Source organism: Jaminaea rosea, assembly GCF_003144245.1.
Source record: "Jaminaea rosea strain MCA 5214 unplaced genomic scaffold BDZ90scaffold_1, whole genome shotgun sequence".
Taxonomy (NCBI): Eukaryota; Fungi; Basidiomycota; class Exobasidiomycetes; order Microstromatales; genus Jaminaea; species Jaminaea rosea.
Window position 1 is genome coordinate 2,543,144 of NW_020289975.1, and position 27,280 is coordinate 2,570,423.

The following is a 27,280-nucleotide window of genomic DNA, read 5'->3' on the forward strand; positions in this document are numbered from 1 at the left end:
GGAGGGATGCACGAGCATCGACGTTCTTTCGCTCCCTAGGTTTGACATCTTGCGCCCACAGACTTGCATTCTCGCTACGAAGACACCGATGCTCGTCGACAAACGCGCCTTGACACCCACAACTTCAACACCACCCCTCTTTTCGCGCCGCGCTTCCGCTGCCCTCTCGCTCTCGCTCTTGCGGACACCCAAGAGCAAGCCCCTGGCCCTCGTGTGGCCGTCGTTGCCGGCTCTGCCCGTCTGCCTCGCGCTTGGGCGTCCCCGTAGCGAGAGGCAAGAGCTCTAGGCCCGACCCAGCGAGCCGCCGTTGCTGCATTTGAGCTCCGCGCCGCTGTGCCCGTCTGGACGACCGACCAAACCGACCGGCTGGCCGCACGACCACCGAAAGACGACAAGTAGGTAATGAGGGATGCGAGAGCGCGCCTATCGTCTTTCAGCGAGTCGAAGAGGCAGACGAGGTATGGGCGAGTGGGTGCGGACGAGCTGTACCACTGCAGCGCGACTCATACGGTGAAAAGGTCGAGCGTAGCTCAGTGTAGCGCAGTGTAGGGTAGCATCTCTCGGAGCCTTTCGAAGGTAAGGCGTTGGAAATGACGCCCAGCTTGAAAGTCAGCGTGTGGGGACGCAGCCGCATGCACGCAGCAAGAATCGTGGTGATGGGTCACGTCTGTTCTGCACTTGCAAACAGCCCACTGTCACGCAATCGACATTGACGTTGCCTTTGCCCTCACTTTGAAGGACGCGGGAAGGTGTAATGCACGAGGCCACAGCGGGGAGCATTCATATGCCGGCGCCGTCAAATCAAAACCATGTCTCACAAGGACAGCGTGGTACGCCGAGAGCGACGAGAGGGCAGCGATCAACGACTCAAGGGAGGGACGAGCAATCTCGCAGACTTCTCGGCTCGACTTCTCGCAGGTGAACTCATGCAAGCTGTGACGACGGCTACGACGTCTTTGGGGACCACGGAGGGGGGTTTGCTTTGCAGTAAGACGACGATGTGTCGCAATCCTCAAGCTTGACACCGTCTGCGTCAGCGGTGAGCGCCGCGCCATTGCTTTCCAACAACATTCTTGGTTCAGTATTGGGGTCTTTTTGGCCGCTTCTGCGGCATGTGATTTCGCGATGGCCCCACAAAACGGCGCCATGACAGGTTGAAAAGTACGAACTCGCGCGCTGCCAACGATGATGAGCAAATCTTGCTCTGTGTAAAGACGGCCGTCGACACCCGAATGCCAAGACCGCCTGACCGCAGATGGCCTGCTGAGGACACGATGATGCTTAGCCGGCGAGGGCGGTCTCCCGCTGGCCGCAGACCATGCGTACGTGCAAGTAAGCGTGCGTGCGTGCGTGCGTGCGTGCGTGCGTGGGGCCCCTAAACGAAGTTGGGATCCCACGGCCAAGCTTCTACCTGCCTGCCTATTTGCCCTTACTTGACTCCATCTCTCAGCCGAGGAGTCGTTGACGTTGACGTTGATGAATGACGACGGCGACAACGAAGTCTGCCTACTGTTTGCTTGTGGCTTCTTCCTTTCACGCAGGCAAGCAATGCATGCACACCTACCCATACGCGTAGGCGCAGCTCGCAGCGCAAATGCAGGGCGCAATGCTCGTGATGCTGCCTCGCCGCGGCACGGCGGCAGGATCATCGTGCGGTAGCAAGGTGCGGTACGTGCGCTACCACCCAGGAAGGAGGCTGGATCGATCGATGGCCATCACTTGCCCCTTAGGCTTTTGACGCGCGGTGATCTGGTCTGTCCTCAAAAGGTAGGCGTTGCCAACCAGAGCTCGAACGGGGGACGGAGATGATTGGGCTTGGCAGTCAGGGAAGACTGCTCCGGACGTGCACACTGAGCGCCGACATAGGCCACGCATTGCTCCGGCGCTCCTCCTCACTCAATCGGTCGGGTCGCAACCGCGCACCATGCTGGTGCTCCCATGTCACGTCTGCGATTCTGCGCAGCACAATTAATCGCGACTGGATATGGGAATTGATAGTACGTACGCCGGAGCAAGACATCAGGAGCGAATGGGACGGAACGCCGAATATGGGTCGTAAGGATGGCTCAGCAAGGAGTACGGTACACCGCTGGGGGCTAGCAAAGACGGCGACAGGAGCAAGGTGATGGTGAGCAGATGAGAAATAAGATAGGGTTGGCAGAGTACCACATCACGTCGGAGCCCGAACGACGGGTGCAAGGCAATGGGACCGAGCGTGTTCCTCCAGAGCCCAGCACAGCCTCCCGCAGCGCGTCGCATACCCCCTCAAATGGCCATGAATGTGGGCGATGGCTCTCGTCGGAATTGCTGCTGCTGCGTAGGGTGGTAGCCCGGCTGAATTCCCAAATGCTGCCCCTCGCTAGAGGACGGCAGAGAAGACGGTAGCGAAGACGATGGCAATGTGGTGCCGGACTCGTGACTACCGTTGACACTCCCCACAAGAGAAGCCTCAGGACCTCGATGAGAGTGAGCGGATCGAGGTGCGTGAGGAGACGAAGGTTGTGCCCCGCCCATGCTGGCGCTGCCGTGACTTGGGGGATTTGGGCGAAGAGAGGCTGGGAATGAGGGCCTGCGAGGAAATGTGCGATCCTGGTAGGGCAAGTGCGATTGCTCTGTCCCCACGAGCTCTGGCCGTCCAGTAGCCAAAGAAGAAAATAGAGTCGCCGATTGGGGAAGGGCGGCGGGACCATGGCCAGCAAGAAGAGGGTGCTGTTGTCGCTCGAAGAGGTGGTGAGGCGGTAGTGTCTGAGGCGTGAACGCGTAGTACGGCTGCTGGACTTGCGACGTCAGATGGCGCTGCCCTTGCTGCTGCTGCTGCTGAGACATTGCCACGCCAGGTTGGTCACCAGGCGTTGCCCCCATCCTTCGTACGATTCCAACTCTGAAGGCGCTGCGGCTTCGACCCCGTGTATGCGCCGTACTGCCAGCAGTATTGCCGCTTGGTCCTCCATTGTCGACAGGACCTCCAGCTGGCCCTGGCGACCCGAGAGAACCAAAAATTGAAGCCTGATCATCTTTGTCCTTGTTTTTGATGCGGTTGCGGCACCTCGTCACGAAGCCATCAAGGTTCCAAAGACACGCGATGACGAGGAAGGCGAGTAGACTTGCACATACTCCGACGGTGATGACCTTCCACTTTTCCTGTACGAAGCCATGCTTTCTACCACGGCTCCAATCGATTCCCTGGCCGTTGACTGAGACCAAAGTGCCATTGTAGGAAACGGTGGGGAGAGCCGTGATGTTGCCAGCCTGGTCAGCGGGCACTTGGACCGTGTTCTTGGTGACGTCGACGCGGCAAGGGATGGTGAGTGTCTTGCACGCCATGGTGGGTGGGGCATGGGATGAGTTGTAAATGGCCCAGATGTCGGAGACGGCAAAGACGGAGTCGGTCTTGGGAGGCCCTCCCGAGAAGAGCTAACGAGCGAGCGCGAGAGGGAGGCAGACGTCAGTCATCCTTCTGTTTCGATCCATCAGCGTGAGCTGGCTGGCGTGCTCACCGGATTGCCGTCTGACCAGTGAGCAACGAGAAGGTAGCTGGGCACCTGCGGCACTTCATGAATCAGTGCTGCTGTGTAGTTGAGCTCAAGACCAAAGTGAACGACGGTCGGCGTCCACCGGAAGGACCACGTCCGATAGTCATCAGAGATCGAAGCTCCTGGCATGCTCGGCCTGAACATTTGTGACATGTACGTGTCATTTGTCGGTCTCCCGCTGGCATCGTAGTGCTGCGGCTTCGTAGTGTACCGCAAATGCTGCGTCTTGTCCTGCGCTACGTACTCGATATCGGCCTCCTGCGAATCGTTGAAGTAGCTGTAGAAGGCAGCAACCGTGCCCGTCTGATTGCTGACCTTTCCCCTCATGTGGTACGACCCGAACCAGAAGTCATTGTTGACAGAGGATATGGCAGCCGAGGGAATCACCTTGCCATCGACGGAGGGCGATACTTTGAGCTCGATTCCGTCCATTGCTGGTGTGACCTGCTGAGGCTGCATGGATCGACTGAAGTCGCTCGACTCGCGAGCGATCGAGTAGGTCAATGCTCGAAGGCCTGATGCCAGGATGTCGGAAGTCATGCCCTTAAAGTCGGCGTGATAGTAGCTCGTCCAGACGTTCTGGTCGCTATCAGCGTTGTCGACGAAGCCGCAGTCACAGGCTGCTACATCCGGCACCAGGACCATGTCATGATCAGACATGGGCGCAGCGGAGGCAGTCGTCGCATTTGTCGTTGCATTATCCTGCCTTCCAGTCAGCGTCGCAGGAGGTGTGGCTTGCCGTGCCGCTACCGCTGCGACGAGTGACGAGAGTAGCACGAGCTGACTGCGCCAGAGACGCGGCATGGTTGAGTTGAGGAGTAGCAAAGCTGTTGAAGGTGGCGGCGGAGACACACGCTCTCAAGCGTGTCGATCGTCAACATCACATCGGTTCCCATTGCTCCCCTTGCGGCTCTTCTATGCTACCAGAAGGGCGGGCCGATATTAAGCGACGACTGCGCTGGGCACGAGGGCCGTCGACGGCCCGTGAACACAGCAACGCGGCGGCGAAGCCGCTGACAATGCCTGCCATCGCCGGCTCTTCTCCTCTTTACCGGTGTCGGTCCTCGCACCTGGCTGGCCTATCTCTGCGATTGTCGTCGCAGCATTGTCATTATGAGATCGATGGAGAGGGAGGGCAGACGTTGACTGGAAGTCGTCCAGGGCTGCTCCCGCTGCTCCCGCTGCTCCCGGACGGAGCTCGTCCAAGAGTAGTGGAGGCTTCTCTACCCGGCGTCAATCTCACCCACTCTAACGCTCACACAGCAGACAAAGGCATGCGTACACTAATATCGGTATTCTTCAGAGCTAGCACCCATCCTCGACGAAGCTTGGCGTGCACTGCGAGGGGTTGGCCCTGCTCGTGTCGTGCCCTCGCTGACTCCTCTCACGTCCTGTACACCTTGGAAGCGTTGCGGCTGAAGATGCCCTCCAATGCATCATTGTCAAGCCCCATGCCTGCAAAGACCTCACGCACAACTTCGTACCACTCCTTGACGACTGCCTCCTCTCCTCCTGCACCACCGCTGCCGAGTGTAACGGCCCAGACGAGACGATCTATACCGAATGCCTCGAGCAAGACGTCAAAGAAGACGCGCAACCTCCTCCTGAGCTCGCTCCTTCGATCTTCATCGCTCTCCCCTCCACCCAAGGCGCCTGAAATGGCAGACTCGACGCCCGAAGCTACACCTGTCGCCGTGTCCGTAGCACGCTGCAGAGTCTCGGAGGAGTAGTCTGCATTGCGCCCCTTGGCAAGGAGGGAGGCCGGGACGAGGTTGGCCAGGGGCAGCGGGCTAAGCTTGACGTACGTACGAGGGTGCAATGCCAGTCGGCTGATGAAGCTAGCCCAGTCTGACAGCTCCTCACTCTTGATGAGCTGCGAAGAGGCGAGGTGGAGCGGAGGAGAAGCCAAAGTCTCAAAGACGATGCGATAGCCTGTGTCCTCGCCGCCGGCAATGGCCGCCTCTGCATTGCCTTGAGCACTTGCGTGAGACTTGCCCAGGAGCTCCTCGACTTGATCGCGAACCTCCTCGAGAGCAGCATCCTTGCCGCCGCTGGTAGAGGGGCTGCGCATGGCTACCTCGAGGGTGTACTTCTTGTCGCCGGCCGTCTTGAGGAGGTCGAGCCAGCCTTGCTGGTTGGCGGCGATATCCCTGCGGGGTCAAGTATATCAGGGTCAGAACTGTGGGCTAGAGAAGCTCCCGTCCTGCGCACTTACTCCTTCTTGTTGAGCGTGGGGAGCGAGAAGTTGACGCTTTCGTGAGCAGGTGCCTGAGGGGCTTTGTCCGACGGTAGGGATGGTGGCAGCGTCTTGCCGGACACGGGCTGAATTAGGGTGATGGGCATGTTCTCGCCAGCGACCTGAGCATGCAGCGGCGGCGTTAGATGTCACCACGTACTAAAATGCCTCTTCCTGCTCTCGTCGCGCACACTCACCCTGCCGGCCTGGAAGAGCTTCGGCGTCTCATCGACGCCTGCGTCGCTCTGGTTGAGCTCATAGACGAGAGCTCGGAGCTTGAGTGCCTGATCGCTGAAGACACCATTGTTCCACCACTCATGTGTAATCTTGTCAATCGTCTGGACGGGCGCCGAGCCAGAGACGACGAATGTGATCGATTGGGGTTTAGCGTCCCCTGCCGACCTGGCTGCGGTCCCCTCCTTGGCCGGGTCGAAGGCCGAGAGATCCAGCTTGGCCGGGCGCTTCGATTGCTGTTGCTGCTGTGACATGGTGATGTTGCGGGGATGTAATGAGGGGAGAGAAGAGTGGAGTGAAGCAGAGGTGAAGACGTCGAATGAATCGAGGCAATCACGGACCTCTCTCCCGCCCTAAGATCGCTTCTTTCCATTCCCACCGACCCCGCGTCGTCGATGCAGCAGCTGCTTCCCTCTCCTCATCTCCGCCTCTCCACATCCCAATGACGCACAGCGAGCGGATCGAGCGGATTGACGCCCAGACGCAGCACAGTCTAGCAAAGCGAGCTTGGGGACACGTCCTCGCCTTCACATTAAACCTCGGCCAAGAAAGGCGAGGCCAACGCAGGCGATCGACATGGAGAGAGCGTAATGATCGGCAGCTCAGGCGAAGCCGGCCGCGAAGATCGGGGGATAGAGTCATGATTTTCTATTGCCTAGCTCCGCCGGCGACACGCTCCTCTAGAGTTTCGATGATATCAATCAACTCGTCCATCTGATCTCGAGTCCATTGCACAGCATGGTCGAGCAGCATTGCCTGACCTCGTCGATAGACTTTGATCATTCGCAGCACCTCTGGGCGAGCGCTGCTCCCGCCATTGTCCCCATCGACTTGCCGCTGAGCTGCTCGAAATCCCTTGCGCTTCGCACACAGCATCTCTTCGAGCGTCTCAAGGACCTCGCCGTCCAATTGCGCCGCAGCCAGACGTGCTTCGTCACGGCGACGGGCGAGGAGGGCCGCCTTTCGGACTGATGAAGAAGGAGCGCCTTCTTGCTCCTCCGCCTCGCTCGCGGGTGTGCCTGGCGCAGAGGGTGTGGCTGTGTGCGACTTGAGTAGCCACGAGTCCTCCAGCTCGGGCTTCGCAGCTGCGTCGTCGGCTGCTCCGTCGAGGAGTCGCTCCCGCAGCTCAAAGAGGAGACCAGCTGGTGCTCCCTGTCCCATGCGCCAGTAATGATTGCTGCCCCAGGGCTTGCGGAGGCTAAGGGCATTCGAGGCTGGGTCTACAAATGCGTTATTCGGCGCATCTGGGGCTGCTTCGCCACTGGCCTCTCCGCCTTTACCGCCGAGTACGAGGGTGAGCGTATCGTCTGGCAAGTCAGGAGTGTCGAGTACAAAGCCGTAACCTGCCAAGAATTCCTCATTAGACTTGCCGCCATAGCAATTGAAAGCCTGCGTGTTCGCTGGTACCGTATAGCCGAGCGTGATGGCCACCTCCATTTCAGCATCGCTGATCGCACTCGGTGCGGCTCTTGCCGGTTTCTCAGGCTCATCAGTAGGCACACAAGGATATGTCCAAGTGACGGGCACACCCCGTGCGTGGTTGAAAGCGTCGATACCTGGCAGGAGTACTGGACCCACGAGGCTGCTCTCGTCTTCTGGCTGGGCGACGAGTGAGGGTGGGAAGGCCCGGCTTGAGTACGCAGTAGCCGCCCAAGTCCAGATGGAAAAGAGTGGGTGTTGCGCTGCTTCATCCTCGTTGCCAACGTCGTCGACGCTTGGTGTACCTTGGAGAAGAGCTTCTACTGGGGAGGAATCCGGCCGTCTTCTTAGCCAGCGCATTGCCGTCGTGAAGGCCTTGAGCATCCTCTTACGTCGCTCGATGGCGTCACCGTGAAGGGGCGTGGCTTGCAGAAGATCGAGCTCAGAAGTGCTGAAGTGAATTGGTGTGAGGGTGTCGTTCGGGAGCAGGGCAACATACGGGTTGTGAGAGGTGAGGGTGACTCTACTTGAAGAGGGATCTGGCCTCCAAGCCTTGACGTCAAGTATTCTCCTCACAACAAAGAGGTAGAAGACGACCCAGTCACCTGGCATCGCAAAGATTGGATCCCCCTCACCATCGCCAAGGCCAGCCTTGAGCGCGTCACGACAGCGTTGAGGTGTCAATGCTAGACTGCGTGGCATCCGCACCACCGTCGAGTCTGCTGGGATCTCAGCCTTGGTAGCATAGAGGGAGAGACCAGTGGTGGCATCTAAGCGGTACCGTTGGCGAGGGTGCAGGGTCAGCGGCAAAGCCCAGCTAGCATCCTATTCTTTCGTGCAATCACCTTGTCTGAATTCTACGGCCTTGTGATACCATCCACCCGCTTGTCTGAACCACTCGATGAAGTCTTCGCACTCGCCATGGCCTTGAGGCATTGCTTTGCTTGGCTTGGCTCTCTTGCTTGCACTCTTCCTGCTCTTCGTTTGATGAGCGGGAGCAGGGGCAGTGCTATTTTCGAGGCGGTGTTGTGCCGCCCGCGCGGCTCAAGGGCCCGATTTCTCTGGGCGCGGCAACTTGGCTTGCCTGCAGGGTGACGTTGTGGAGGCCTGCGAGTCGGACGACTCACTTTCAGTTTCCTACCATACGCAGCATCCATCCATCCATCCTCGTCGTTATCACCCTGTGACCGCCGCCCACGCCATCACCACTACCTACCTTGCACAGCTTCGTAGTAGTCGTCAACAACCTTGTATTCGATTAGCGCAGACGGAAGCAAAAGCACAAGTCACCTCCATCTTACGTCGCCGCCCAAAGCGCTCCCAGCACCTCGAAGCCTTCTCCCTACTCCAAACCTGATCGAGCTCCTCACAGCACGCTAAGATGGACTTCTGCTTTTTCATCCCCGTTATTGTGAGCGAGCCTCGCACTTCATGTCGGCGTTCCGGCCAGAAACTGACCCAGCGCTTCGCGTACACTTCTCCCCCGGCCGCCGCAGTTTGGCTGCCCAAACAAGATCAAGCAGGACGACGACCACACACCATACCTCTGCCCAAAATGTCACAATCCACAATTGGTCAAGGCGCGGTCTCGTACTTGGTTTGAGCTTTGCTGGATACCACTGATCCCAATGAAGAAGCACGCCATTTACATCTGTGGGATCTGTCAATTCCGAGCAGACCAGGACAAATTGTAAGTACCACGAAAAGCTGTTCAAGGATGACCAGCGACGTCCTGCCTTCCTGATGCTCTTGTTGGATCAGATGCTGACACTACAGCACCCCTCTCTCCTTGGCTATTGCAGCCAGCCGCAGCCAGCTGGAGGCGGAGGCGGCCACTTCCACGGCGGCGGGTACCCTCAGCAGCCGTACATGCCCCAAGGTGGTGGCTACCCTCCGAGAGCCTAATCATTGGGCTTTCTGCTGCAATGAGTACTCTTCGCTATCAAGTTCGACTGCTGCTCGCTATCAACTTCGACTGCTCCTCTCTCTTGTATCTCCCGCCGCACTGCGCGTGGGCGCTTCGTCATGTGTACATTGTGATGTGAATACTATTCCCAGTCTTTTGCGAGCTTCTCATGCGAGGCATGACTTGCGATCCGACTAGCAGAGACTACTGTGGATGAAGCTAAGAAGATAGCGAAGGCGGAGCGGGCAAGAGACGCGTGAGAAAGGAGCGAGGGCCTCCTCCGCACGTGGAGGCCTGGACTTGGCGGCGCGGGGGCGGTGACACACACACGAGGGCTGGTTGCGAGTGCGAATGCAACGCTCCGCTGCGCTGTGAAGCCGGTGGTTGTGCTGCTCCCCGTTCGTTGGCTTCCTCTCTGCGACGCCTCGACTTGTCCAACTCTTTGTTTCCTCTCTACACCATCTCTAGATTGCTAGCAGATCTCACTGCTCGTCGTTTCGACACCATCATCCAACCAGCCTCCCGCGTCATTGGCCGCCGCCGCTGCAGCGACTGCCACGACTGCCACGACTGACCATCACAACGTCGTCATGTCCTCCACTCAAGATGCAAAACCACCACCATCGGCCGTAGATGCTGACAATGCCTCAGCAGATGAGATTGAAAAGGCGCCCGAGTCGGTGGCCATGACCGATGCAGAGGAACTCGACGCTGCCAATGACAAGGACAATTCAGACTCGGGCAAGCTCAAGACGCTCATGGGCGTATTGAAGCGAATGATCGGCGTAAAGGATATGGCCGCCATTCGCCTTTCCCTCCCCGCCAATCTCCTCGAACCCGTCCCTAACTTGGAGTACTGGAACTACCTCGATCGAGGTGATATCTTCTCTTCCATTGGGGAGTTGGATGACCCCTTAGACCGCATGCTCCAAGCGCTGCGCTTCGCATTGACAAAGGAGCTCAAGTTTGTCCATGGCAAGGTCTGCAAGCCCTACAACTCCATCCTCGGGGAACATTTCCGCTGCCACTGGGACATCGATGGCATGAAGGCGTCGAGCGACGGGGGCATCGTGCCCGTCCAGTGTGTCAACAAGAGCAACCCGTCCACTCTTTCTACGAGCACCTCCAAGCCAGGAGGGCTCACCGCGACGAGCTCGCGAACCTCACGGCCCAACAACAGCCGTGCAGCCAGTACCAGCTCGACAGCTACTACCACGACCAACAACGATGAGGCGGCAGCACCTAAGCGTAAAGGGCTGGGAAGGCTCCTCTCAAAGGAAAAGGTTACCAAGCCCCTGACGAATGCGGCAGGTGGGGGCAGCAGTGGGGCTGGAAGCTCCAAGAGCTCAACCAAGTCGCCCGTTCTCGCACCAACGGCAGAGGAAGGAGACGATTCCTCGAGCTTGGCAGGAACAGTTGACAAGCTGTCTCTCAGCGATGCAAAGAGCACAGGGGGTACCTCACCATCGTCCGGCCAGACGCTCGCTGGTGGGCCACGTCGTATCACCTTCTTGACGGAACAGGTCTCTCATCACCCGCCTATCTCGTCCTTCTTTGTTGAGTGCAAGGATACCGGGGTACAGCTGTACGGTGTTGATCAGTTAAGCGCCAAGTTCACGGGGACGGCAGTCAAGGTGAGTGCAGACGGGTGGACGTCAGCCCGTGAACGATTTCAGCCAGCAGCCTGCTGATATCACCCCCCCCCCCTGGTTCCGGCACGCAGGTCTTCCCCGGCGAGCACAACAAGGGTATCTTCGTCCGCCTCACAGACGATTCACCTCTGGGCAAGTCCGTATCAGGGGAAGAGTATCAGATCACCCACCCGACTGCGTCCATCAACGGGCTTCTGCGCGGCTCCCTCTGGGTAGCAATCTGCGACACCCTCTACGTCACCTGTCGCGGTGGTGAGCGCTCTGACTCAAAACGTCTTAGAGCCATCGTAGAGTACAAGGACGAGTCATGGCTCATGAAGGCCAAGTATGCCCTCGAGGGAGTCATCTACGAGTACGACTCGCCCGATGATGCGGACCAGTACAAGGCTGTAAAGGACGTGCCTGGCGACAAGGTCGTTGCGACCTTTGAGGGCACCTGGCGAGGCAAGATCACCTGGAAGCGCAAGGGCGAAAAGGAGCCGCGCCTCCTTATCGACTTGGACGAGATTGAGCCACTGCCCAAGACGGTGCGCCCTCTCTCCAGCCAGGAGGACATGGAATCTCGTAAGATCTGGCAGCCTGTCACTAAGGCGATTCTGGACAAGGAGTACTCGGCTGCTACTCGCCACAAGCAGGTCATTGAACAGCGTCAGCGAGAAGAAGCTGCGGAGAGGAAGAGGGTGGGAAAGAGCTTCACGCCGCGCTTCTTCGAGGAGGACATCAGCGATGGGAGACCGAGGTTGACGCAACAAGGACGCGAGGCCATCGATGGAGAGAGGGAGCTCAAAGGGTACGCTGAGGGACAAAATGTCGCCGAGACGAGCAGGGAGGCCGCTGCTAAGAATGCGGTCGAGGGTGGGGGCGGGCATGGTAAAGCCGCCTCTACGCCGGCCAGCGCAGCCGGTGGTGATGACGACGACGACGACGATGATGATGGTCAGAGCTTCAGAAGCGCAGAATAGGTACGAGGTACACTAGGCATCGTCTGCCTTCTCTGAGCCGCACTGTTCCTCGCCCCCTCATGACGTCTCGCGTACTCTTCCCCCACTTCGCAAGCTCTCTCGCGCTCTCTTCTCACGAAGCTCAGATCCTTCCACTTATCCTGGACGAGTAGTACCATTTATGCTGTTCTTGCCTCTCTACATCAATGAATGAACGAATGACAGACCAGCTGCGCGCTGGCTTGGCGCTGCGACATTCCCGCCGCTCTGGAGCGAACACTATCAGCCACCTTTGCTTGCTTCTGCTTCGCAAAGACAATATCATTGAATGCTTTCTCCCCCCTCTGCAATGCTATCTTACATGGAAACTGAGCTTGACGCCCATTGAAGCCAATTCTGCGGCCAGGTAGCGTGTGACATAGCTGATGGCGATGGTATCCAGCCCGCTTGACCCCCTCTTGACCACAGCCTCGGCGGGCACCTGCAAGCGCGCCGCAACCATGCTGTCCTTTGCCTCATCTTCATCCACCTCGCCACCATTCGCCTCAGCATCAAGCGCCTTTATCCTCCTCTCCTCCTCATTCGCCCTGCAGACCCTGCAGTACTCTCCTGAAAGGCCTTCACGCTCCATCCTGTCCTCCTCCTCCTCAAGATTCCACGCATCGAGCATATGCGCATCATCCGCACCTCCGCCACCACCCTCGTTGCGTGAAGCGTTGCGAGCCTCGTACCCCAGCGAGGTGATCGACCCACAGTCCCTGCATACGTAGCAGGTCGAGTAGTCTGAGCAGTTCATGAGACGATCCGCCAGGAGGAAGGCACATCCGTGCGCCAATGTGGCATCACGCTCCATCTCTCCGAAACGGATACCTCCTCCGACTTTACGTCCCTTGATCGGCTGGCGGGTCAAGGCGTGAACGGGTCCGGTGGTCCTGCACTGGAACTTGTCGTTTACCATGTGCCTTAGTCGCTGGTAGTAGACGCATCCCAGGTAGATGTCCATCTGCAACTCCTGTCCCGTGATCCCCGAGTACATGGGCTCGTGGCCCAGCCTTGAGTAGCCAGCGCGGACGAGCTGCTCCCCAAAGTAGTCGTGAGGCGTGTCGCCCTCATTGAAGGTCCAAGGGGTCCCGTCTTCACGGAGACCGTGAAGAGCGCCTGCTTTGCCAGCCATTGACTCGACGAGCATTCCGATCGTCATGCGTGAGGGGAAGGCGTGCGGGTTGATGATCACGTCTGGTTGCATGCCGGACTCGGAGAAGGGCATGTCGATTGCGGGCCCTGCGTGTGCGAGAAGAGGAGGATGGTCAGCTCTCAAGAAACCTCCTGCCTTGGTGCCCCGCGCCACTCACACTTCTGCGAGCAGACACCCTTCTGCCCGTGCCTACTCGAGAACTTGTCCCCGATCACCGGACTCCTCGGGATGCGCAAAGTGATCTGCAGCTTGGTCCACTGCCCGCCGCTCGTCTCGCTAGACGGCATGAGCCTTACGGTATCCACGTACGCAAAATCGTCTCCCTTGAACTTCTTGTACTTGGTCTTGTTCGTCACCGTGTCCCAGTATGCTACCATTGGCTCGCCCATCTTGACCTTCTCACCAGGAGGCAGGAGTCCATCCTCGTCGAGGCGCTCGCGGATGGGGTTGTTGGGACCGACGTCCGGGCCAAAGCCGAAGCGCAAATTGCAAGTCGAGGAGCCCCGCGAGCCCGCTTCCACCGTAAGGTCGAGCACCTCGCTCTTGTAGACCGTCCCGTACCCGAAACCGCGTTCATGTGCCGACTTGTTGAGGATCATTGCGTCCTCCATGTCGTATCCCGTGTACGAGATGACCGCCACAATGGCATTGGTCCCGTTGGGGAAGCCGTCGAAGCCGTACTTGTCGTGCAGCTTCGGGCGCACAATGGGCGTCTGCGGCGTTTGGATGCGGTAGAGCTTGTTGTCCGTCCGGCGAGAGATGCTAGTCGAGGGAGTCCCCATCGTCTGCTTGCCCATCTGGCACTGATACATGTTGCGAGGCGACTGGTTGAAGTCGGAAAAGGGTGTGAGATTGGCAATGACTGACAGCACGTTGGTCGGCGCCCACTCGATGTGCGTTGTCAATCCGCGGTGAACATCCTCAGGCAGGCAGGCGACATCGAGGTAGACCTGCTCGAATGGCCCGACGTGGTCGAGATGGCCATTTGACAGGTACTTGACCGGACGCATCATGCGCGCACGACCCGAGAAGAGGTAAAGCCCGGGGTATTGCCCTGCTTTGGAGACGGGTACGTACCCGATTTCGAGGTCGAGCGGCACACCGTGCGACTGCTGCGTCTTGAAGAGACGTAGGTTGTTGGCCATCTGCTGCGCTAGGGCAGGGGTCGCCCAGCCTACGATGCTGCCGTCCAGCTGGACGACGACGTGCGTTCGGCCATCGGTGTGCGCAAAGGCGGGGGACATGCCCATTGATGAGAGGAGGGGAAGAACCGTACTGACATCGAGTTCGCGAGTCACGAGCTGGCAGGTGTGGCTGAAGTGGTTGAGTAGACCACAGGGCGACCCGTCGGGCGTGTGGACGGGGCAGAGGAATCCCCAAGCCTCGGGCAGAAGCTTGCGCACCGACGTCGTCTTCAGCTCGGCGAAGAAGGCTCCTCGATGTACCGAGCGGAAGTGTGAGACGTAGCGATAGAAGTTGAGCTTCTCTGCCACAACGGTGAAGCCGGAGACTTGCTGCAGATCAAGACCGGAAGGGGAGAGCAAGTTGCCTGTAGCGAGGAAAGAAGAGAGACGCCCACCGATATTGGGCGTGACGCGACGGAAAACCTTGGTCATGTAGTGGCCGTCGAAGAAGTCGAGATTCTTTGCCCCCTGACGCACGTCGCGGGTGATCTGCAGCGTCAGGTTCGAGAGATACTCGTCGAGACGCTCCTTGATGATCATGCCGTACAAGAAGCCGGGCAGAAGGACTTCTTGGTGCTGAGGCGAGTCTGGGTTGTCGACGGAGCACTCCCCTCCAACGAGAGCATACAGCTTACGCATCATAAAGACGAGCAAGCGGTACTTGTCGCGCGGGCTGTCGAGGTGGACAAGGACGACCTTGTCGATGAGGTAGACTCCCACGTCGATATCGCTCCAGTCCTCTGGGCAGCCAAGGACGATACGGAACTTGGAACCCAGGTACTCGAGGCAGTGATCACCGGAGAAGAGCGAGTACGACTTGAAGCCTCGCAGGAGCATCTCAACGCGATCGGTGAGGAAAGTGTTGTCTACTTCGCCGCGGGTGAGCTCCATGAAGATGTCCTTGTCCGAGGCGGACACAAGTGCTTTGAGAAGCATGATGGCTGGGATCATGTACTCGCGCTTCTTCCAGCTGAAGCGCAGAGTGACGCCTCCGTTGTCAAGGTAGTGGATGGTGTTGGTGACGCTGGTCAGGTCATTGCGGTGCAAGCAGCGGATCTGGCAACCTTTGCTGGTGTAAGATGGTCCTCTGTTAGAGAAGGATGGACGGTCGATTGCGACGACGTGATTTGATCTCGGCACAATGAGCAAACGAATGAGACGCTCGTTACCGTTGATCAAGAAGTAGCCTCCCATCTCTGCGGCTTCCTCATTGTGAGCTACAAGCTCTTCCGACGAGAGGTCGCGCAGGTGGCACCTGTTGGACTTGATCATGATGGGGACCATTCCCATGTCCCTCTCGACGACCTGCTTGGGCAAGCCATTGACCGAGTAGCTGACCCTGGCCGTCATTCTCGCCTTGTACGTCATGAGCCTCTCTCGACACTCAATTGGCCACACTCTCTTGACATCTCCTGTGTTGCCTGCGCCAGTCTGTGAAGGCTTGCCTAGGTGGATACCCTCGATTGCCATCTCGACGCGGTTTCCCCTCTCTCCTGGTTGCGTGGTTGGGGTCTGTATCCTGTCAAATGCTACTTTGGGAGTGATGCTGCGAATGGCTCGGTCGAGGAGCCCACCGCCGCTGCCTCTTGAGGTAGAGGCCGCAGCTTCGGGGCTCGAGTTGATGGAGGGGTCATCGCTAAAGAGGGCGTTGAAGCTCTCGAGGTGAGGAGCGATGAGATCCTGGAGGGATGGGTTGACGAAAGTCGATTTGGGTGGATTCTTGAATTGGTCGACATTGGTCAAAGTGTGGAAGGTAAAGGGGTCTTCATGCTCGCCAGTCGGAGTGATTGGGCCTGACGACGAGGATGCCGACGATGATGAGGCAGACGACATGCCTGGCGGTGATGACATGGCGGCGATGGTGATGAGCGAGGGAAGGAGGAGCGGCCGCCGCCGCCTCTGCTTCTTCACGTCGCTCGACACTCACTCTCGGCCGCCTGTCCGCCCGCCTCCAGAACGCAAAAATTTGGAAGCGCGGACGGAAGCGCACCCACCACTCGGGATGGGCTCGTCACTCACATCCTCTGCATACACTCACAACCTTGAACAGCATACAGAGATGGCATTGACGGGCGCAGCACCCTCATCGCTGCCAAAGAAGAGCAAGAAGAACACAACAAAGCCTTCGGCCTCAACAGCAGCAGCTTCGCCGTCAACCGTCTTTGCAAATCGCCTCGCCGCTCTCCAGCAGTCGCTCTCAACGTCGACGGATCTCAACCCTCTCGCCGACCTAGTCAACCTCGTTCAAACCCATGCCGACGACCTCAACTCAAGCGCCATCATCCCAGCCCTGACTCTCATCGTACGCACCTTCACGCATCTGATTGAGCGCAAATCTCTCCAGCCATGGCCGGCAGTCCGCGCGACAGGATACCTCGCCATCGACGACAAGCCAGCGCAAGACCAAGTCGTCCACTCGTGGCTCAAGGAGCGATTCAATGAGGCACTGAAACTGCTTTCTGGTCTTATTGCCACTCACTCGAAGGACAAGACCCGCAACGCTGCCCTCAATGCCCTCATGGAGCTGCAGCGCGCCACAACAGAGGCAGGAGCGGCAGCTACTACTGGTGGGGCGGCTTGGAGTGAATGCCCGTGGAGACTCATCGTGGGCACTGTACTCTCAGAGTCAGTCTCGGACGAGCTGCGTGCCATGTTCGTGCAGGACTGGGTAGAGAAGTACGCCGATGTGAAGCTGGCGTTCTTGCGATCCCTCAACACCGTCCTTTCGGCTCCTACATCTTCTGGAGCGGCGCCGCCTCGATCTGCTGCTCTGTCGATCCTTGTCGCCATGAGCAACCCGCCGGCAAAGAAGGTGGAGATCAAGTCGAGCGACTTCTTTGTCAAGGTCTTCTCAACAGCGCCTGAGGCGTCCTCGTCGACTGGAGGCAAGGCGAGTGGGCCCAAGGGAAAGGGATCCAAGGCGGCCGCCAAGAAGCGCAAGATCACTCAGGATGGGGACAGCGCTTCTGGATCCGACGATGAAGATGACGATGATGGTGTCATTTACTTCTCTGACTCAGGTGAAGAGGACGAGACGAACACGGTGCCCAGCCGACTCGATGGTGCGCACAGCAAGGGTGACGGATCTTCGCGCAAGCGTCGGCGTGGCGGTATGGCCTCGATGCCCTTCCACCAAGCCCTCTACGAGCTCAAAGCCTGGCGCGCATCGACCGAAGCCGTCTGGCTGACCCTCATCCTACAGGCCTCCCCAAAGTCATCGTCTGTGGACGCGCAAAGCTCGGCCACTGGCCTGTCGTTGGGTCAAATCAACACTATTCTCCGCATAATGGAGAAGCGCGTCCTTCCTTACCTCTCCCGTCCGCAGCTGATAGCGGACTACCTGCTGGATTGCCTCGACGTCGGCGGACCGACGGCTCTTTTGTCCCTGTCTCCGCTCTACTCGCTCTACATCAGCGCCTCCCTCTCCCTTCCCACCCTCTACACCACGCTGTATGGCCTGCTCACCCCTTCGCTGCTGCACAGCCCGCATCGCTCCCACTCGCTGCGGATGCTCAGCCTTTTCCTCTCCAGTGAGAAGTTAAGCCTCGCAACTGTGGCTGCCTTTGTCAAGCGGCTGGCTAGGTGTGCACTGAGAGGCCCGCCCGGTGGTGTCATCCCAGTGGTGGTGATGACGTACAATCTTCTCAAGAACCACAGAGAGGGGATGGCGTTGCTCCATCGTGAGATGTCGGATGATGAGGTCCCGGAGGGTGGGTGGAAGGATCCCTACGAGGAGGACGACCCGTCCTGCCCGCCCTCGGCGAGCAGGGCAGTGGACTCGTCCCTCTTCGAATTTGTGTCACTGGGAGCACAGCCGACCGAGCCGACCGCCTCTACGTCCACGTCTCAGGGCAGCAGAGAGTTGGAGTCGCATTACCACTCCCCCACCTCTACGCTTGTCCGCATGTTGGCTCAACCGTTCACAAAGACAGGGTACGATCTGGAAGAGTTCCTCGACCACTCCTATGCCACGTTGCTTAGCACCGAAGTGAAGCGCACGCTCGACGAGAGCGAAGCTGCAACCAAGAGGAGGAACAAAGCTCCAGCTCCAGCGGTAAGGCACAGTGTGCCGGGCAGCTCAACAAGGACCGGTCCTGATGGCAAGAAGAAGACTAAGATGCCCAGGGTCTTTCCTCGTACGGTAGGCGGGAATGCGGGAATTGCGGGGAAGGTGGCGGAGGTGGTTGGCGCTGAGACCGGTACGGCCCGGCTCGGTGCCGGCGCATACGGTGCCGCTGGTGATGGTGATGCGACAATGCTCGATCCCTCACTTGCACAAGCACAGCCCGACGACGACGATGCGGAGCCCCACGAAGCTGCTGCCTCCGACGACGACGAAGAAGAAGAAGACGACAGTGTCAATGAGGACAATCTAGACGATGAGGAGCGGGAGGCACGCGAAGCTATGCGGGAGGTCAAACGCGAGGAGAGGCGACGTCTCGCACGGGAGGCTGAGCTTGCGAGGAAGAGGAAGGACGAGGAGGGGAGACTCAGGAGGGAGATGGACACTATGGGGTTGGGGGTGTTCTGAGAGTGCGACGTGGGGGCAATCAGACACGTGTGTCATGAAGAGGAGTAGCATGTCCATTCACAATAGCATTACCAGTCGCTACCTTCAACTAATCGCTTCCCTCGCTCTACATGATGGGCCAGCCTACACGCTCATCTTCATCTCAATCTTCTTGTGCGGCTGGTACCCAATCACCTCAAAGTCCTCCGCCTTGAAACCATCCACATCTCCTACTTGCCTCTTGATCCCCAAAGTCGGGAAACTCCTAGGCGTCCTAGTCAGCTGCTCTTTGAGCCCATCGACGTGATCCTTGTACACATGCGCATCCCCCATGACCAGCGTCAACTCTCTCGCCTCGCAACCAGTAACGTGCGCGATCATGTGCGTGAGGAGGGCGTAGCTTGCGATGTTGAATGGGATGCCTAGCCCAAGGTCGCAGGAGCGTTGGTACATTTGGCAGGAGAGGCCGGGTTTGCCGCCCTCTTTCGTGGGCAGAGTCACGTAGAACTGAGCAAACATGTGACAGGGTGGAAGGGCCATCAGAGGGAGGTCTGGGTGCGAGGGTGAAGCCGTCGTTAGCGCGATGCTCTTCGCCACATTTCGCGCTGCGCTCACCCTTCGGATTCCAAGCACTCATCACCATTCTCCTGTCCGTCGGATTCTTCTTGATCGTCTCGACGATCTCCTTCAACTGGTCCACCCCCTTGCCAGCGTAATCAGCATCCGCATCTTCGTAGGCAGCACCAAAATGGCGCCACTGGAAGCCGTACACTGGTCCGAGGTCGCCCTCCCGTCGATGCTGCAGTCCCCTCGAGTCTAGGAAGCTACGCGATCCATTGCCATCCCAGATGTGGACATCTCGCTCCTCGAGCTTCTTCGCGTCTGTACAGCCGCCGACGAACCAGAGGAGCTCTTCAACTACGCCTCGCCAAAAGACGCGCTTCGTCGTGAGCAGGGGAAGTCGGTTGTTGGTGAGATCGAACTTGAATGGCTGAGGAGCAAAGAGGGCGAGAGTGCCTGTGCCTGTTCTGTCTGCTCGCGGCTGGCCGTGATTGATGACGCGAGAGATGAGGGAAAGGTACTGTTGTTCTTCATGAGGTGTTGAGGCGGTAGGCTGGCCGGAGGGGTTGGAGGGGGAGACGGATACAGTGGGGGACGGGCCACTGTCCAAGGGAGGAACAGCAGGGACGATTGGGTTGTGAGCAAACCGAGCATTGCTTGTCAATAGGCATAACGCCGCGTCCACTCACGTCTTTGAGGAGAACATGCCTGCGATCGTTGGCTCATCGAAGTTGTGGTGCGCGTACGATAGAATGCACACGCCTCCTGCGTCCATCTCAAAGAGACGGCCGTTGGTCAGAGGCAGGCCGAGCCAGCGGGTGATGAAGCAGCTGCGGGTGATGATGACGGGCGAAAGATCAGCGACACAATGCTTACCAGTCAAGAGCCTTGCTCTCTCGCCCGCCAGTCCTCACCGGCTGTGATGCCCATGGCTGACAATCATGACATCGCCCCCCTTCTGCATCACCGCTTGATCATGCGTCCTCTCGGGATGGCCTTCGATGACGGCCTTCTGCAACCTCTTGATCTCAGCGATAGTCCCATCAATCCTCTTTGTCATATCCTCTGCCGACTCTCCCTTGAGCTCAGGACGAGTAGCATGGTCTTTGGTTCCGTCAACCCAAATATCCCATCCTGGCCATTCCTGCCTGATCTCCCCGGTCTTACGTCCCTCTGCGAAGCCATAACGCCATTCCTGACATTCGGGCTTTACTTCTGGCTGGACGACGTTTGCGAGTTCGTGCTCTGTGAGGTGGGCTAGGAGTAGCTGCAAGGTCCGCCTTGATCGAGTACGTGGGCTCGTCCAGATATGGCTGATCCTAGTGGGGTCGACGGTAAAGCGACGATCTTGCTTGTCTCCCTCTGGGCTGTTGACGCCAACGAAGGTGGGTGCCAAGCGTGCCATGACCTCTTCCCCGTGAGCGGTGAGGGGAATGTCCGTCTCTCCTGTATGTTGGCCGCTGAGCGACCACTCAGTCTCGCCGTGCCGGACGAGGATGACACGGGGCATGCGTACGGGGGGCGAGGGGGACATAGTGGCCGGAATGAGGGTATGTAGATCGGTCAGAGGGAGGAATGACAGGATGTGAATGAATGCACTTTGCTCTCGTCCTGAGTCCTCAGTCGACCTTCGTCGTTGGCCGTTGCCGTCGCGCCACTTTGTGGCTGCACCCGCGTCGACGCGGCCGGACAGAGTTGCCGCCGGCACGCAAGTCTCCTCCTTGACAACTCTCCGTTCTTCAACGTGCAAGCCTCCTAGTCGATCACGCACGACGGTCCACCATGCCTCGCCTATCACCCGTTCCAGAGCCATCGACGCGCCGACTACCGCTGCCAGAGGTGGTACCGAGCGCGATCTCACCTCGCAGGCCACGTCGCAAGAGAGCGCTCTACGGCCTGCCCTACGAGGACGAAGACGATGAGAGGCAAGCAGCGAATCCCCCGTCGCAATGGCTGGGCAGCCACGGCGCAGATTTCCAGCCTTGGCCTCGAGCTGCAGATCAGTCGAGCTATGCTACTTCTTCGTCATCACACGCAGCATCACAGCCTCGTCGAAAGCGCTTGGAGAGCGATGCGCTTTACGACGTCGTAGCCTGGATATCCGCCAGAGTCCTCAAGGAACGTAGACAAGAGAAGGGAGGACGTCGACATCGCTCGGCACCGCTTCGACCAAATCAAGAGGATGTCGACAACGACAGTGTCTCTGCGGCTGGCTCGATGTCTTCAGCACTGGGCGCGAGAAGTTCTACGTCGGCTTCGTTGAGAGGGAGTGGTCAGGACAGCGATGACGAAACTGAAAGTGACGGCGATGCAGAAGGATCAACGCTGGACAGCGACCTCGAAGACGCAGGATCTTCCGATTCTGGAACTACCACGCCGCACGAGCAAAGCGATGCCCTCCTCTCCCCGCTCGTCCTCTCCATCCAATCAAGTCTCGAGACCCTCCTTACGTCTCTGGAGCAACGAAGACGCAGCCAGGTGCGGGCGCAATCCCACCGTGGATGGAAGCAGCCCCCCTTAGAGCCTATGACAGGTTCAGAGGTATTGAGTGCGCTAGAGAGGTTGGTGACCGACGAAGAATCGCGCAGAGGTGGTCGTGAGGGGAAGGAAAGGGCTGAGAGCTGTGTGGGTGGGAGAGAGGTCTTGGAGGCTGTGAGGCGGATGGTGAAGGAGCGGGCGGGGGAAAGCGAGGAGGGTGTACACCAAGACGATGATGAAGGAGTGGAAGAAGTAGCAGAGAGCGAGCTGCCCAGCCAAGAGCCTGGTGAGAGGTTCGGCGACCCCAGCGACGACGTCTCGATGCAGCACCCCAACCAGCAGCCGCAGGACGCAATACCCTCAGTGAAAAGACGCCGCCCTCCCCCCTCAAAGAATCAGGCAAAGGCAGCGACGTGGACACACTACGCCTCGAAGCAGGAGCAGGATCGTCAGCTCGAGAGACTATTGCTGCTCAGCTAGACGAGCGAAAGGGAGATGAGCGAGTCCAGATCAATCTATTGGAGGCGGAGGCGGAGGATAATGAGCTGTTCTATGATACATAGTAGATTTCGATGGGTCAATCGCATGGATATGGTAGTTGCCTGCCAGGTGGCTACGCACTAGCGCGGCGGAGGAGAAACAGCGCCGCTTCATGCTTCGGCAGCTTCAATCAATCCTTCCTCGCCGCAGCCTTCGCGTCATTCCCCCTCGCCAGCTGTCTCCTCGCACAGGCACCTGGTCCCCATCCATACTTCTGCCCGTCCCCCTTGGCCTCCCGCAAAGCATCGTCCACTAGCCGCATAATACCAATCGCCTTCTCTTCCTCAAATTTGCGTGTCACAACCTGAACCGATACGGGCAGACCACGCATCGCGACTGGATCGTAGACCTTTTCCGTGTAGAGGGCGTGACTGACCATCTTCGAGCAGGTAGAGAAGCCGGGCGTGGAGAGGTAGGACTGCTGAGCCTTGGTGAGGGAGCTGCCGGCCTTGGTGGGCGGTAGAGCGTCCAGCTCTGGGTCCACGCGCGTGACTGGAAGCACGGTCACCGCTGTGTCCAGTACGTTGTAGATGATGGTGCTCACGGCCAGCGTGCTTAACTTCGCCGTCGCCCCATGTGGGACGGCTGGACTGCCTTGCACAGGACAAAGAATCGCATCGACCCCATACTCCTTCCATACCTTTGCGTCAAACTCTCGCTCATACTCGTTGCGCTGCGCCACAGTCTGGAAATGCTGCGCGGCCGTCTTCCTCCCGGCAGCCGTCGCACAGTAGCTTAGCGTATGATCGCGGACGACGTACTTCATGATCCAGTAGACCAACTTGCGTGCCCAACCTGGCATGCGGGCCAGAAGAACGGGGACGAAGAGGGAGGAGTCCATTGGTTCCTTCACTTTGCCTTGGCGAAGCGGTGAAAGGAGCCCATCGAACCCATCTGAGCCTACTGCGGCGAGAAAGGTGCGGAGCGCTTTCTTCGCTTGAATTGCGGCTGGATCGATGGGCACCAGTTGGATAGAGTCGCCGTGCGCCTGCTGGAGGGCGGCGACCGTCTCGTCTATGCTGCGCACCACAGCCGGAGAAGACTGGACGAATCCGTCGCACGCGTAGTAGCCTAGCCGCAATGGGCGGCCACGGTTGGAGGCTACCTTGAGGGGCTCGAACCAGGCGGTACGTAGCGGCGATGGGCGCAGGGCTTCCGAGCTGAATTGATCTTGGGCTTCGCTTGGGTCTAGTGGCGAGTCGGAGGAGGGGTGGATGAGAGGGATGATGTGGCGCATCATGCTGCGGGGAGGGGGAAGCGGCGGGAGGTCAGCCTGACGTAGCGACTGACAAGCTAAGCATGCTCGGCACTCACAACTCAACATCGTCCGCTGAGCGACACATCTGTGCGACGCTGACATTGATGGCCTCGAAGCCGTCACGTGCGCTCGCCGTACCTTTGCTCGGGATGCGGCCCTTGGTAGGCTTGAGAGCGTAGATGCCGCAGTAGCCCGTCGGGATCCTGAGTGAGCCACCGATATCACTGCCAAAGCCGGCCGCTGAGCCGTCAGAGGCTAAAAGGGCAGCTTCTCCGCCACTGGACCCGCCGCAGGTGTGCGCGGCGGAGTGGGGGTTGGTTGTGCGACCAAAGAGGGGATTGTTGCATTCGAAGGACAGCATCGTTTGAGGGACGTTGCTGCGGTCGCACAGGGACGAGAGCGAGAAGTCAGAGATCATTGGATTGGCAGGTGTCTTTCCTCTGCGCCTACTCACGTTTTGGCTATGACAATGCCGCCAAGATGAAAGACGATCTGAGCCAGGGCAGCATCGTGCGTGGCCTTGCCCCTTGCGGTCCAGCCACTGTACCCTAGCGTGGTGCTGAGGCCCTTGATGTTGAACTGGTCCTTGAAAGAGAAGGGGATGCCGTGCAGCGGGCCAATGACGTTGCCCGTCTCGCCAATGTAAGCATCGAGCTCACGAGCGCGCTGAAGAGCAGCCTGGAAGTTGGGCTCCGTAATCGGGTTCGAGGCCAGCTGAGCACGGCGTGCTGATCGTATGAAGGCTTGCGTCACTTCGACAGACGTCCACTTGCGCTCTTTGATCGCGGCTGAGAGGGCAGCAAGGTCGCTCGAGAGGATCTCGATGTCCCCGTCTTGGATGTCGATCTCGCTCGCCTCGAGCTTGATCAGCGAGGAGGATGTACGGTTGGCTGCATCGTCCAGAGGAGCGCAGAGAGCTCGCTCTCGATCCGCGATGTGATTGGCGCGAAGGGCCAAGGTGTGCTTGTTTGCACGAGGGAAAAGAGAGAGCATCGTACGTATGAGATGAGGGGGCTGGGACGTTTTGGAGGAGCGATGAGGATGAAAGGAGGAGATCGAGGGCCGTGTTTGTATATTGAAGGGCAACGAGTGCCTTGGCCGGTCTCTGATATGAGGGCAAAGAGAGGCAAAGACAAGGCAGAGACAAACCCGTGCGTCAGGCAGGTAGAGGTGAAACAGGAGATGTGGATCGAGAGAGTAAAAGGAGCCGTCACCTCAGTGTCGAGGCCGCTTCGGACCTCGGACCGGCTATCCGAAGGGTGTTGGTTGCTCTCGCTGCCGCCGATTCCGGTGCAAGCGCGCTCCATCGTGCATCTCCACCGCGGCTTTGCTTCCTAATCACTCTTCCAGCTCGATTCGTTCCCATACGGTGCTCCCTATGGCTTGCTGACAGCATGGGGTATGAACAGCAACCAAATTGGATATCACGGTTCTGACCCTCAGGCCCCGTGTCTTTGCCTGTAGCAATTGACGCCGCCTGCTGATTGGCGGGGTAAGATGCTTCGCGGCCAAGGTCTCGCGTTGTTAACCCATCTAACCAGGGCGATGACATGAGAACTCATTTCCCTACATTGCGACCCACGACGGCAATCTGCGCTCCGCAGCGGCTCCTGTCGCACACCAGACGTGGTGTATGAGCAAAGAGCGCTACATCCTCCCACGAGCAGCTTGGGGGGCTCTACCGTCTACGCTGGCCCCGGAGGCATGCAGCCATCATCGAGCCGATGAGCCTTTTGACGATGGCGCATCCGCTGTGTCGAGCGGCATGCACAATGTCAGCGTCTCGACATCAATGGATTCGCCATCCTCATCAGGACCGAGGACGGGTAGACATGGATGCCAGGTGATCCGCCGCCTTCTCTCCCGACTGCTGTCTTTGGCACGCTCGCACAGAAGGTTAGGCCAGGCTCTCAATGGAGTGCTGCTCCGATTGGTTACCTCACAAAGGCTCACAACGCGATGCTGATCAATCGTCTCAGCCGGTCAGGCTTCGGAGACGGTTCGCTGACGATGTCACAGGGCTACAGCATATCGCAGATGAGCAAGCGGCACGTCCTCCCTGCGATCCTTGAGTCTTCCTCTACATCGAGCCCTAGAGGCCCTTTGGAGGACGAGGAGATGGTCGACATCGACCTCGCTCTAATTCGGCAACAGCTTGAGCCATACAGGGGGTCGTTGCCTCTGTGCCTGCTTCGACAGGCGGCCAGTTGACATTGGCCTCCACGGTCTTAGCCATCCTGCGAAACTTGCATCCAAGGCCAACACTCGCTCGGCAGCTTGGCATCGCAGGCGATCTAGTCTTGTGGGTAGACAGCTCGACGAATGGACCTTCGTCTTGCCCTGACCGCATCCAGCTGGCCATACCCTTGTCCCTCTTGGAAGCACGCAATCCGCCCTTCTTGAGATGTGAGCTCACTTCAAGGCCGTCCATTCGCACCTCACGCGCTGCTGGATGGTGTTCATGGTTGCTCAGATCATGGAGCACTCCTCTGGCTGATCTTCAGCTCAAAGCTTGGCATACCTTGCTGATTGTAGAAGTTCCAACACGAGTGACATGCCTTACACCCGCGTCAATTGCATCCGCCCAACGTCGGACAAAATCGTTTGCACTATCACATGGTGCTGGACCTTCATCAGGCACGACAGAGTTGGTGGGACAGGCGCACGAGGCTGTTGAGGAGGTCGATGACTTGGTGCTACGGCCGATGAGGGACTTCTCAGCTCGGACAAGCTCGGAAAGCTGCCACGCTGCATTGAATCCTGGCTCGTGAAGCGACAAGCTCGTCCTGACGAGGACGATCACCGACTCAATTTGAGCACGCTCCTCTCCTCTCAGCGTCTTACATGCTGGCAACCCGCGTACGTCGATTGTACGCTGGGCTCTGCACTTGCTCGACAGTTGAGCAGCATTGTTGAGAGGTGCTTCGTGATAGATGCGGTCGAGCTTTTACATGCAATGGCATCGCCTATCCTGAGTCATGTGTGGTAATAGCCTCACCGTTGCCTCGTACGTTGTGCACTCCTCGTCGCTGTCGTCTAGAGCATGCTGGCACTGAGATGGCATTCACGTTAAGTCAGGAGAAACGCATGTCGACCGTTGAGGACGAGGCAAGCGCCAGTTGGATAAGTCCACACCTCTGACGATGCCGCTTACTCTAGCGAGCTGAAGGCGGCCAGCTTCTGGAGAGCTACAACGAAGTCGCCTCTGAACATCAGCTGAGTGCTGATGAGGACGATGGAGTAGGCGATGATAATGATAGGCAGTACGAGGGCGACCAGAGCAACGAGAGCAACGAGAGTAACAAGGACGTGGGATCGAGTGGGGTCAGACACCGCTCCGGCGCGACAGTCGCTGCAACCCCTCGTAGCCCAACAACCTTGTCTACCTGGACACACAGAGCACGCTGGAGTCAAGAATGCTGTGCGAGAGACATTGGGAAAGTCACACCGAGCAATGCATCACTTTGAGAACTGAGGACGTCATCGAAAGCACACGCCAAGTGCAGGGCTGGCACATTTGCGAGTCATTGTGGAAGCAGTGTCGGCGTCGTTGATGTAGGTCGGTGGTCTACCGGACCGTAACGCTCGCGACGGCCTGACTCGTCACTCGGATGTCTGCCCCCGTCTCTGCTT

The 27,280-nt window shown here is 58.6% G+C and overlaps 12 protein-coding genes across 12 annotated transcripts; 5 read left to right on the forward strand and 7 right to left on the reverse strand.

Moving 5' to 3' along the window:
- Positions 1–490: 490 nt before the first annotated feature.
- BDZ90DRAFT_29853 (hypothetical protein) lies at positions 491–1,957 on the reverse strand. Its single transcript, XM_025509471.1, has one exon. The coding sequence runs from the start codon at positions 1,647–1,649 to the stop codon at positions 696–698; it is 954 nt and encodes a 317-aa protein (XP_025365576.1). The 5' UTR covers positions 1,650–1,957; the 3' UTR covers positions 491–695.
- Positions 1,958–1,965: 8 nt separating this feature from the next.
- Positions 1,966–4,668, reverse strand: BDZ90DRAFT_229957 (hypothetical protein). The gene is made up of 2 exons (XM_025505287.1): positions 3,498–4,668; positions 1,966–3,414 (listed from the first exon to the last, which is right to left on the reverse strand). Exons 1-2 carry the CDS (start codon positions 4,335–4,337, stop codon positions 2,266–2,268), a joined length of 1,989 nt encoding a protein of 662 aa, XP_025365577.1. The 5' UTR covers positions 4,338–4,668; the 3' UTR covers positions 1,966–2,265.
- A 68-nt stretch (positions 4,669–4,736) lies between these two features.
- On the reverse strand, positions 4,737–5,923 carry BDZ90DRAFT_29908 (hypothetical protein). Its single transcript, XM_025509473.1, has one exon. It carries the CDS (start codon positions 5,602–5,604, stop codon positions 4,918–4,920), a length of 687 nt encoding a protein of 228 aa, XP_025365578.1. The 5' UTR covers positions 5,605–5,923; the 3' UTR covers positions 4,737–4,917.
- A 728-nt stretch (positions 5,924–6,651) lies between these two features.
- BDZ90DRAFT_258014 (SET domain-containing protein) lies at positions 6,652–8,358 on the reverse strand (the record flags this gene model as incomplete). Its single annotated transcript, XM_025508022.1, has 2 exons — positions 6,652–8,192; positions 8,268–8,358. 2 exons carry the CDS (start codon positions 8,356–8,358, stop codon positions 6,652–6,654), a joined length of 1,632 nt encoding a protein of 543 aa, XP_025365579.1.
- A 186-nt stretch (positions 8,359–8,544) lies between these two features.
- Positions 8,545–9,125, forward strand: BDZ90DRAFT_29934 (hypothetical protein). The gene is made up of 2 exons (XM_025509474.1): positions 8,545–8,833; positions 8,919–9,125. Exons 1-2 carry the CDS (start codon positions 8,804–8,806, stop codon positions 9,114–9,116), a joined length of 228 nt encoding a protein of 75 aa, XP_025365580.1. The 5' UTR covers positions 8,545–8,803; the 3' UTR covers positions 9,117–9,125.
- BDZ90DRAFT_229960 (hypothetical protein) lies at positions 8,729–9,332 on the forward strand. Its single transcript, XM_025505288.1, has 2 exons — positions 8,729–8,833; positions 8,919–9,332. Exon 2 carries the CDS (start codon positions 9,166–9,168, stop codon positions 9,325–9,327), a length of 162 nt encoding a protein of 53 aa, XP_025365581.1. The 5' UTR covers positions 8,729–8,833; positions 8,919–9,165; the 3' UTR covers positions 9,328–9,332.
- Positions 9,333–9,724: 392 nt separating this feature from the next.
- On the forward strand, positions 9,725–12,145 carry BDZ90DRAFT_229961 (hypothetical protein). Its single transcript, XM_025505289.1, has 2 exons — positions 9,725–10,962; positions 11,052–12,145. The coding sequence occupies exons 1-2, from the start codon at positions 9,919–9,921 to the stop codon at positions 11,940–11,942; spliced, it is 1,935 nt and encodes a 644-aa protein (XP_025365582.1). The 5' UTR covers positions 9,725–9,918; the 3' UTR covers positions 11,943–12,145.
- Positions 12,146–12,220: 75 nt separating this feature from the next.
- On the reverse strand, positions 12,221–16,163 carry BDZ90DRAFT_248615 (putative RPA135-DNA-directed RNA polymerase I, 135 kd subunit). Its single transcript, XM_025507629.1, has 2 exons — positions 13,274–16,163; positions 12,221–13,202 (listed from the first exon to the last, which is right to left on the reverse strand). The coding sequence occupies exons 1-2, from the start codon at positions 16,149–16,151 to the stop codon at positions 12,274–12,276; spliced, it is 3,807 nt and encodes a 1,268-aa protein (XP_025365583.1). The 5' UTR covers positions 16,152–16,163; the 3' UTR covers positions 12,221–12,273.
- Positions 16,164–16,327: 164 nt separating this feature from the next.
- On the forward strand, positions 16,328–18,831 carry BDZ90DRAFT_273218 (hypothetical protein; the record flags this gene model as incomplete). The annotated part of the gene is made up of 1 exon (XM_025508793.1): positions 16,328–18,831. Exon 1 carries the CDS (start codon positions 16,360–16,362, stop codon positions 18,829–18,831), a length of 2,472 nt encoding a protein of 823 aa, XP_025365584.1. The 5' UTR covers positions 16,328–16,359.
- An 82-nt stretch (positions 18,832–18,913) lies between these two features.
- BDZ90DRAFT_229963 (hypothetical protein) lies at positions 18,914–20,970 on the reverse strand. The gene is made up of 4 exons (XM_025505290.1): positions 20,286–20,970; positions 20,061–20,201; positions 19,426–19,973; positions 18,914–19,361 (listed from the first exon to the last, which is right to left on the reverse strand). Exons 1-4 carry the CDS (start codon positions 20,903–20,905, stop codon positions 18,955–18,957), a joined length of 1,716 nt encoding a protein of 571 aa, XP_025365585.1. The 5' UTR covers positions 20,906–20,970; the 3' UTR covers positions 18,914–18,954.
- A 183-nt stretch (positions 20,971–21,153) lies between these two features.
- Positions 21,154–22,329, forward strand: BDZ90DRAFT_258020 (hypothetical protein; the record flags this gene model as incomplete). The annotated part of the gene is made up of 1 exon (XM_025508023.1): positions 21,154–22,329. One exon carries the CDS (start codon positions 21,154–21,156, stop codon positions 22,327–22,329), a length of 1,176 nt encoding a protein of 391 aa, XP_025365586.1.
- An 11-nt stretch (positions 22,330–22,340) lies between these two features.
- BDZ90DRAFT_248620 (amidase signature enzyme) lies at positions 22,341–24,832 on the reverse strand. The gene is made up of 3 exons (XM_025507630.1): positions 24,102–24,832; positions 23,704–24,024; positions 22,341–23,630 (listed from the first exon to the last, which is right to left on the reverse strand). Exons 1-3 carry the CDS (start codon positions 24,638–24,640, stop codon positions 22,520–22,522), a joined length of 1,971 nt encoding a protein of 656 aa, XP_025365587.1. The 5' UTR covers positions 24,641–24,832; the 3' UTR covers positions 22,341–22,519.
- Between the last annotated feature and the right edge of the window lie 2,448 nt (positions 24,833–27,280).

Excerpts from the sequence above, each read along its gene's own strand:
- BDZ90DRAFT_29853 (XM_025509471.1), bottom strand. The coding sequence starts at position 1,649 with ATGATCCTGCCGCCGTGCCGCGGCGAGGCAGCATCACGAGCATTGCGC.
- BDZ90DRAFT_229957 (XM_025505287.1), bottom strand. The coding sequence starts at position 4,337 with ATGCCGCGTCTCTGGCGCAGTCAGCTCGTGCTACTCTCGTCACTCGTC. Across the intron at positions 3,415-3,497 it reads ACTGGTCAGACGGCAATCCG|CTCTTCTCGGGAGGGCCTCC; the intron begins GTGAGCACGCCA and ends CTCGCTCGTTAG.
- BDZ90DRAFT_29908 (XM_025509473.1), bottom strand. The coding sequence starts at position 5,604 with ATGCGCAGCCCCTCTACCAGCGGCGGCAAGGATGCTGCTCTCGAGGAG.
- BDZ90DRAFT_29934 (XM_025509474.1), top strand. The coding sequence starts at position 8,804 with ATGGACTTCTGCTTTTTCATCCCCGTTATT. Across the intron at positions 8,834-8,918 it reads GCTTTTTCATCCCCGTTATT|TTTGGCTGCCCAAACAAGAT; the intron begins GTGAGCGAGCCT and ends CGGCCGCCGCAG.
- BDZ90DRAFT_229960 (XM_025505288.1), top strand. The coding sequence starts at position 9,166 with ATGCTCTTGTTGGATCAGATGCTGACACTACAGCACCCCTCTCTCCTT.
- BDZ90DRAFT_229961 (XM_025505289.1), top strand. The coding sequence starts at position 9,919 with ATGTCCTCCACTCAAGATGCAAAACCACCACCATCGGCCGTAGATGCT. Across the intron at positions 10,963-11,051 it reads TCACGGGGACGGCAGTCAAG|GTCTTCCCCGGCGAGCACAA; the intron begins GTGAGTGCAGAC and ends TCCGGCACGCAG.
- BDZ90DRAFT_248615 (XM_025507629.1), bottom strand. The coding sequence starts at position 16,151 with ATGTCATCACCGCCAGGCATGTCGTCTGCCTCATCATCGTCGGCATCC. Across the intron at positions 13,203-13,273 it reads GGGTGTCTGCTCGCAGAAGT|GGCCCGCAATCGACATGCCC; the intron begins GTGAGTGGCGCG and ends TCGCACACGCAG.
- BDZ90DRAFT_229963 (XM_025505290.1), bottom strand. The coding sequence starts at position 20,905 with ATGTCCCCCTCGCCCCCCGTACGCATGCCCCGTGTCATCCTCGTCCGG. Across the intron at positions 20,202-20,285 it reads AGCCATGGGCATCACAGCCG|CTGCTTCATCACCCGCTGGC; the intron begins GTGAGGACTGGC and ends CATCACCCGCAG. Across the intron at positions 19,974-20,060 it reads GGCATGTTCTCCTCAAAGAC|TGGCCCGTCCCCCACTGTAT; the intron begins GTGAGTGGACGC and ends TCCCTTGGACAG.
- BDZ90DRAFT_248620 (XM_025507630.1), bottom strand. The coding sequence starts at position 24,640 with ATGCTCTCTCTTTTCCCTCGTGCAAACAAGCACACCTTGGCCCTTCGC. Across the intron at positions 24,025-24,101 it reads GGCATTGTCATAGCCAAAAC|CAACGTCCCTCAAACGATGC; the intron begins GTGAGTAGGCGC and ends GTGCGACCGCAG. Across the intron at positions 23,631-23,703 it reads TCAGCGGACGATGTTGAGTT|CATGATGCGCCACATCATCC; the intron begins GTGAGTGCCGAG and ends CCCTCCCCGCAG.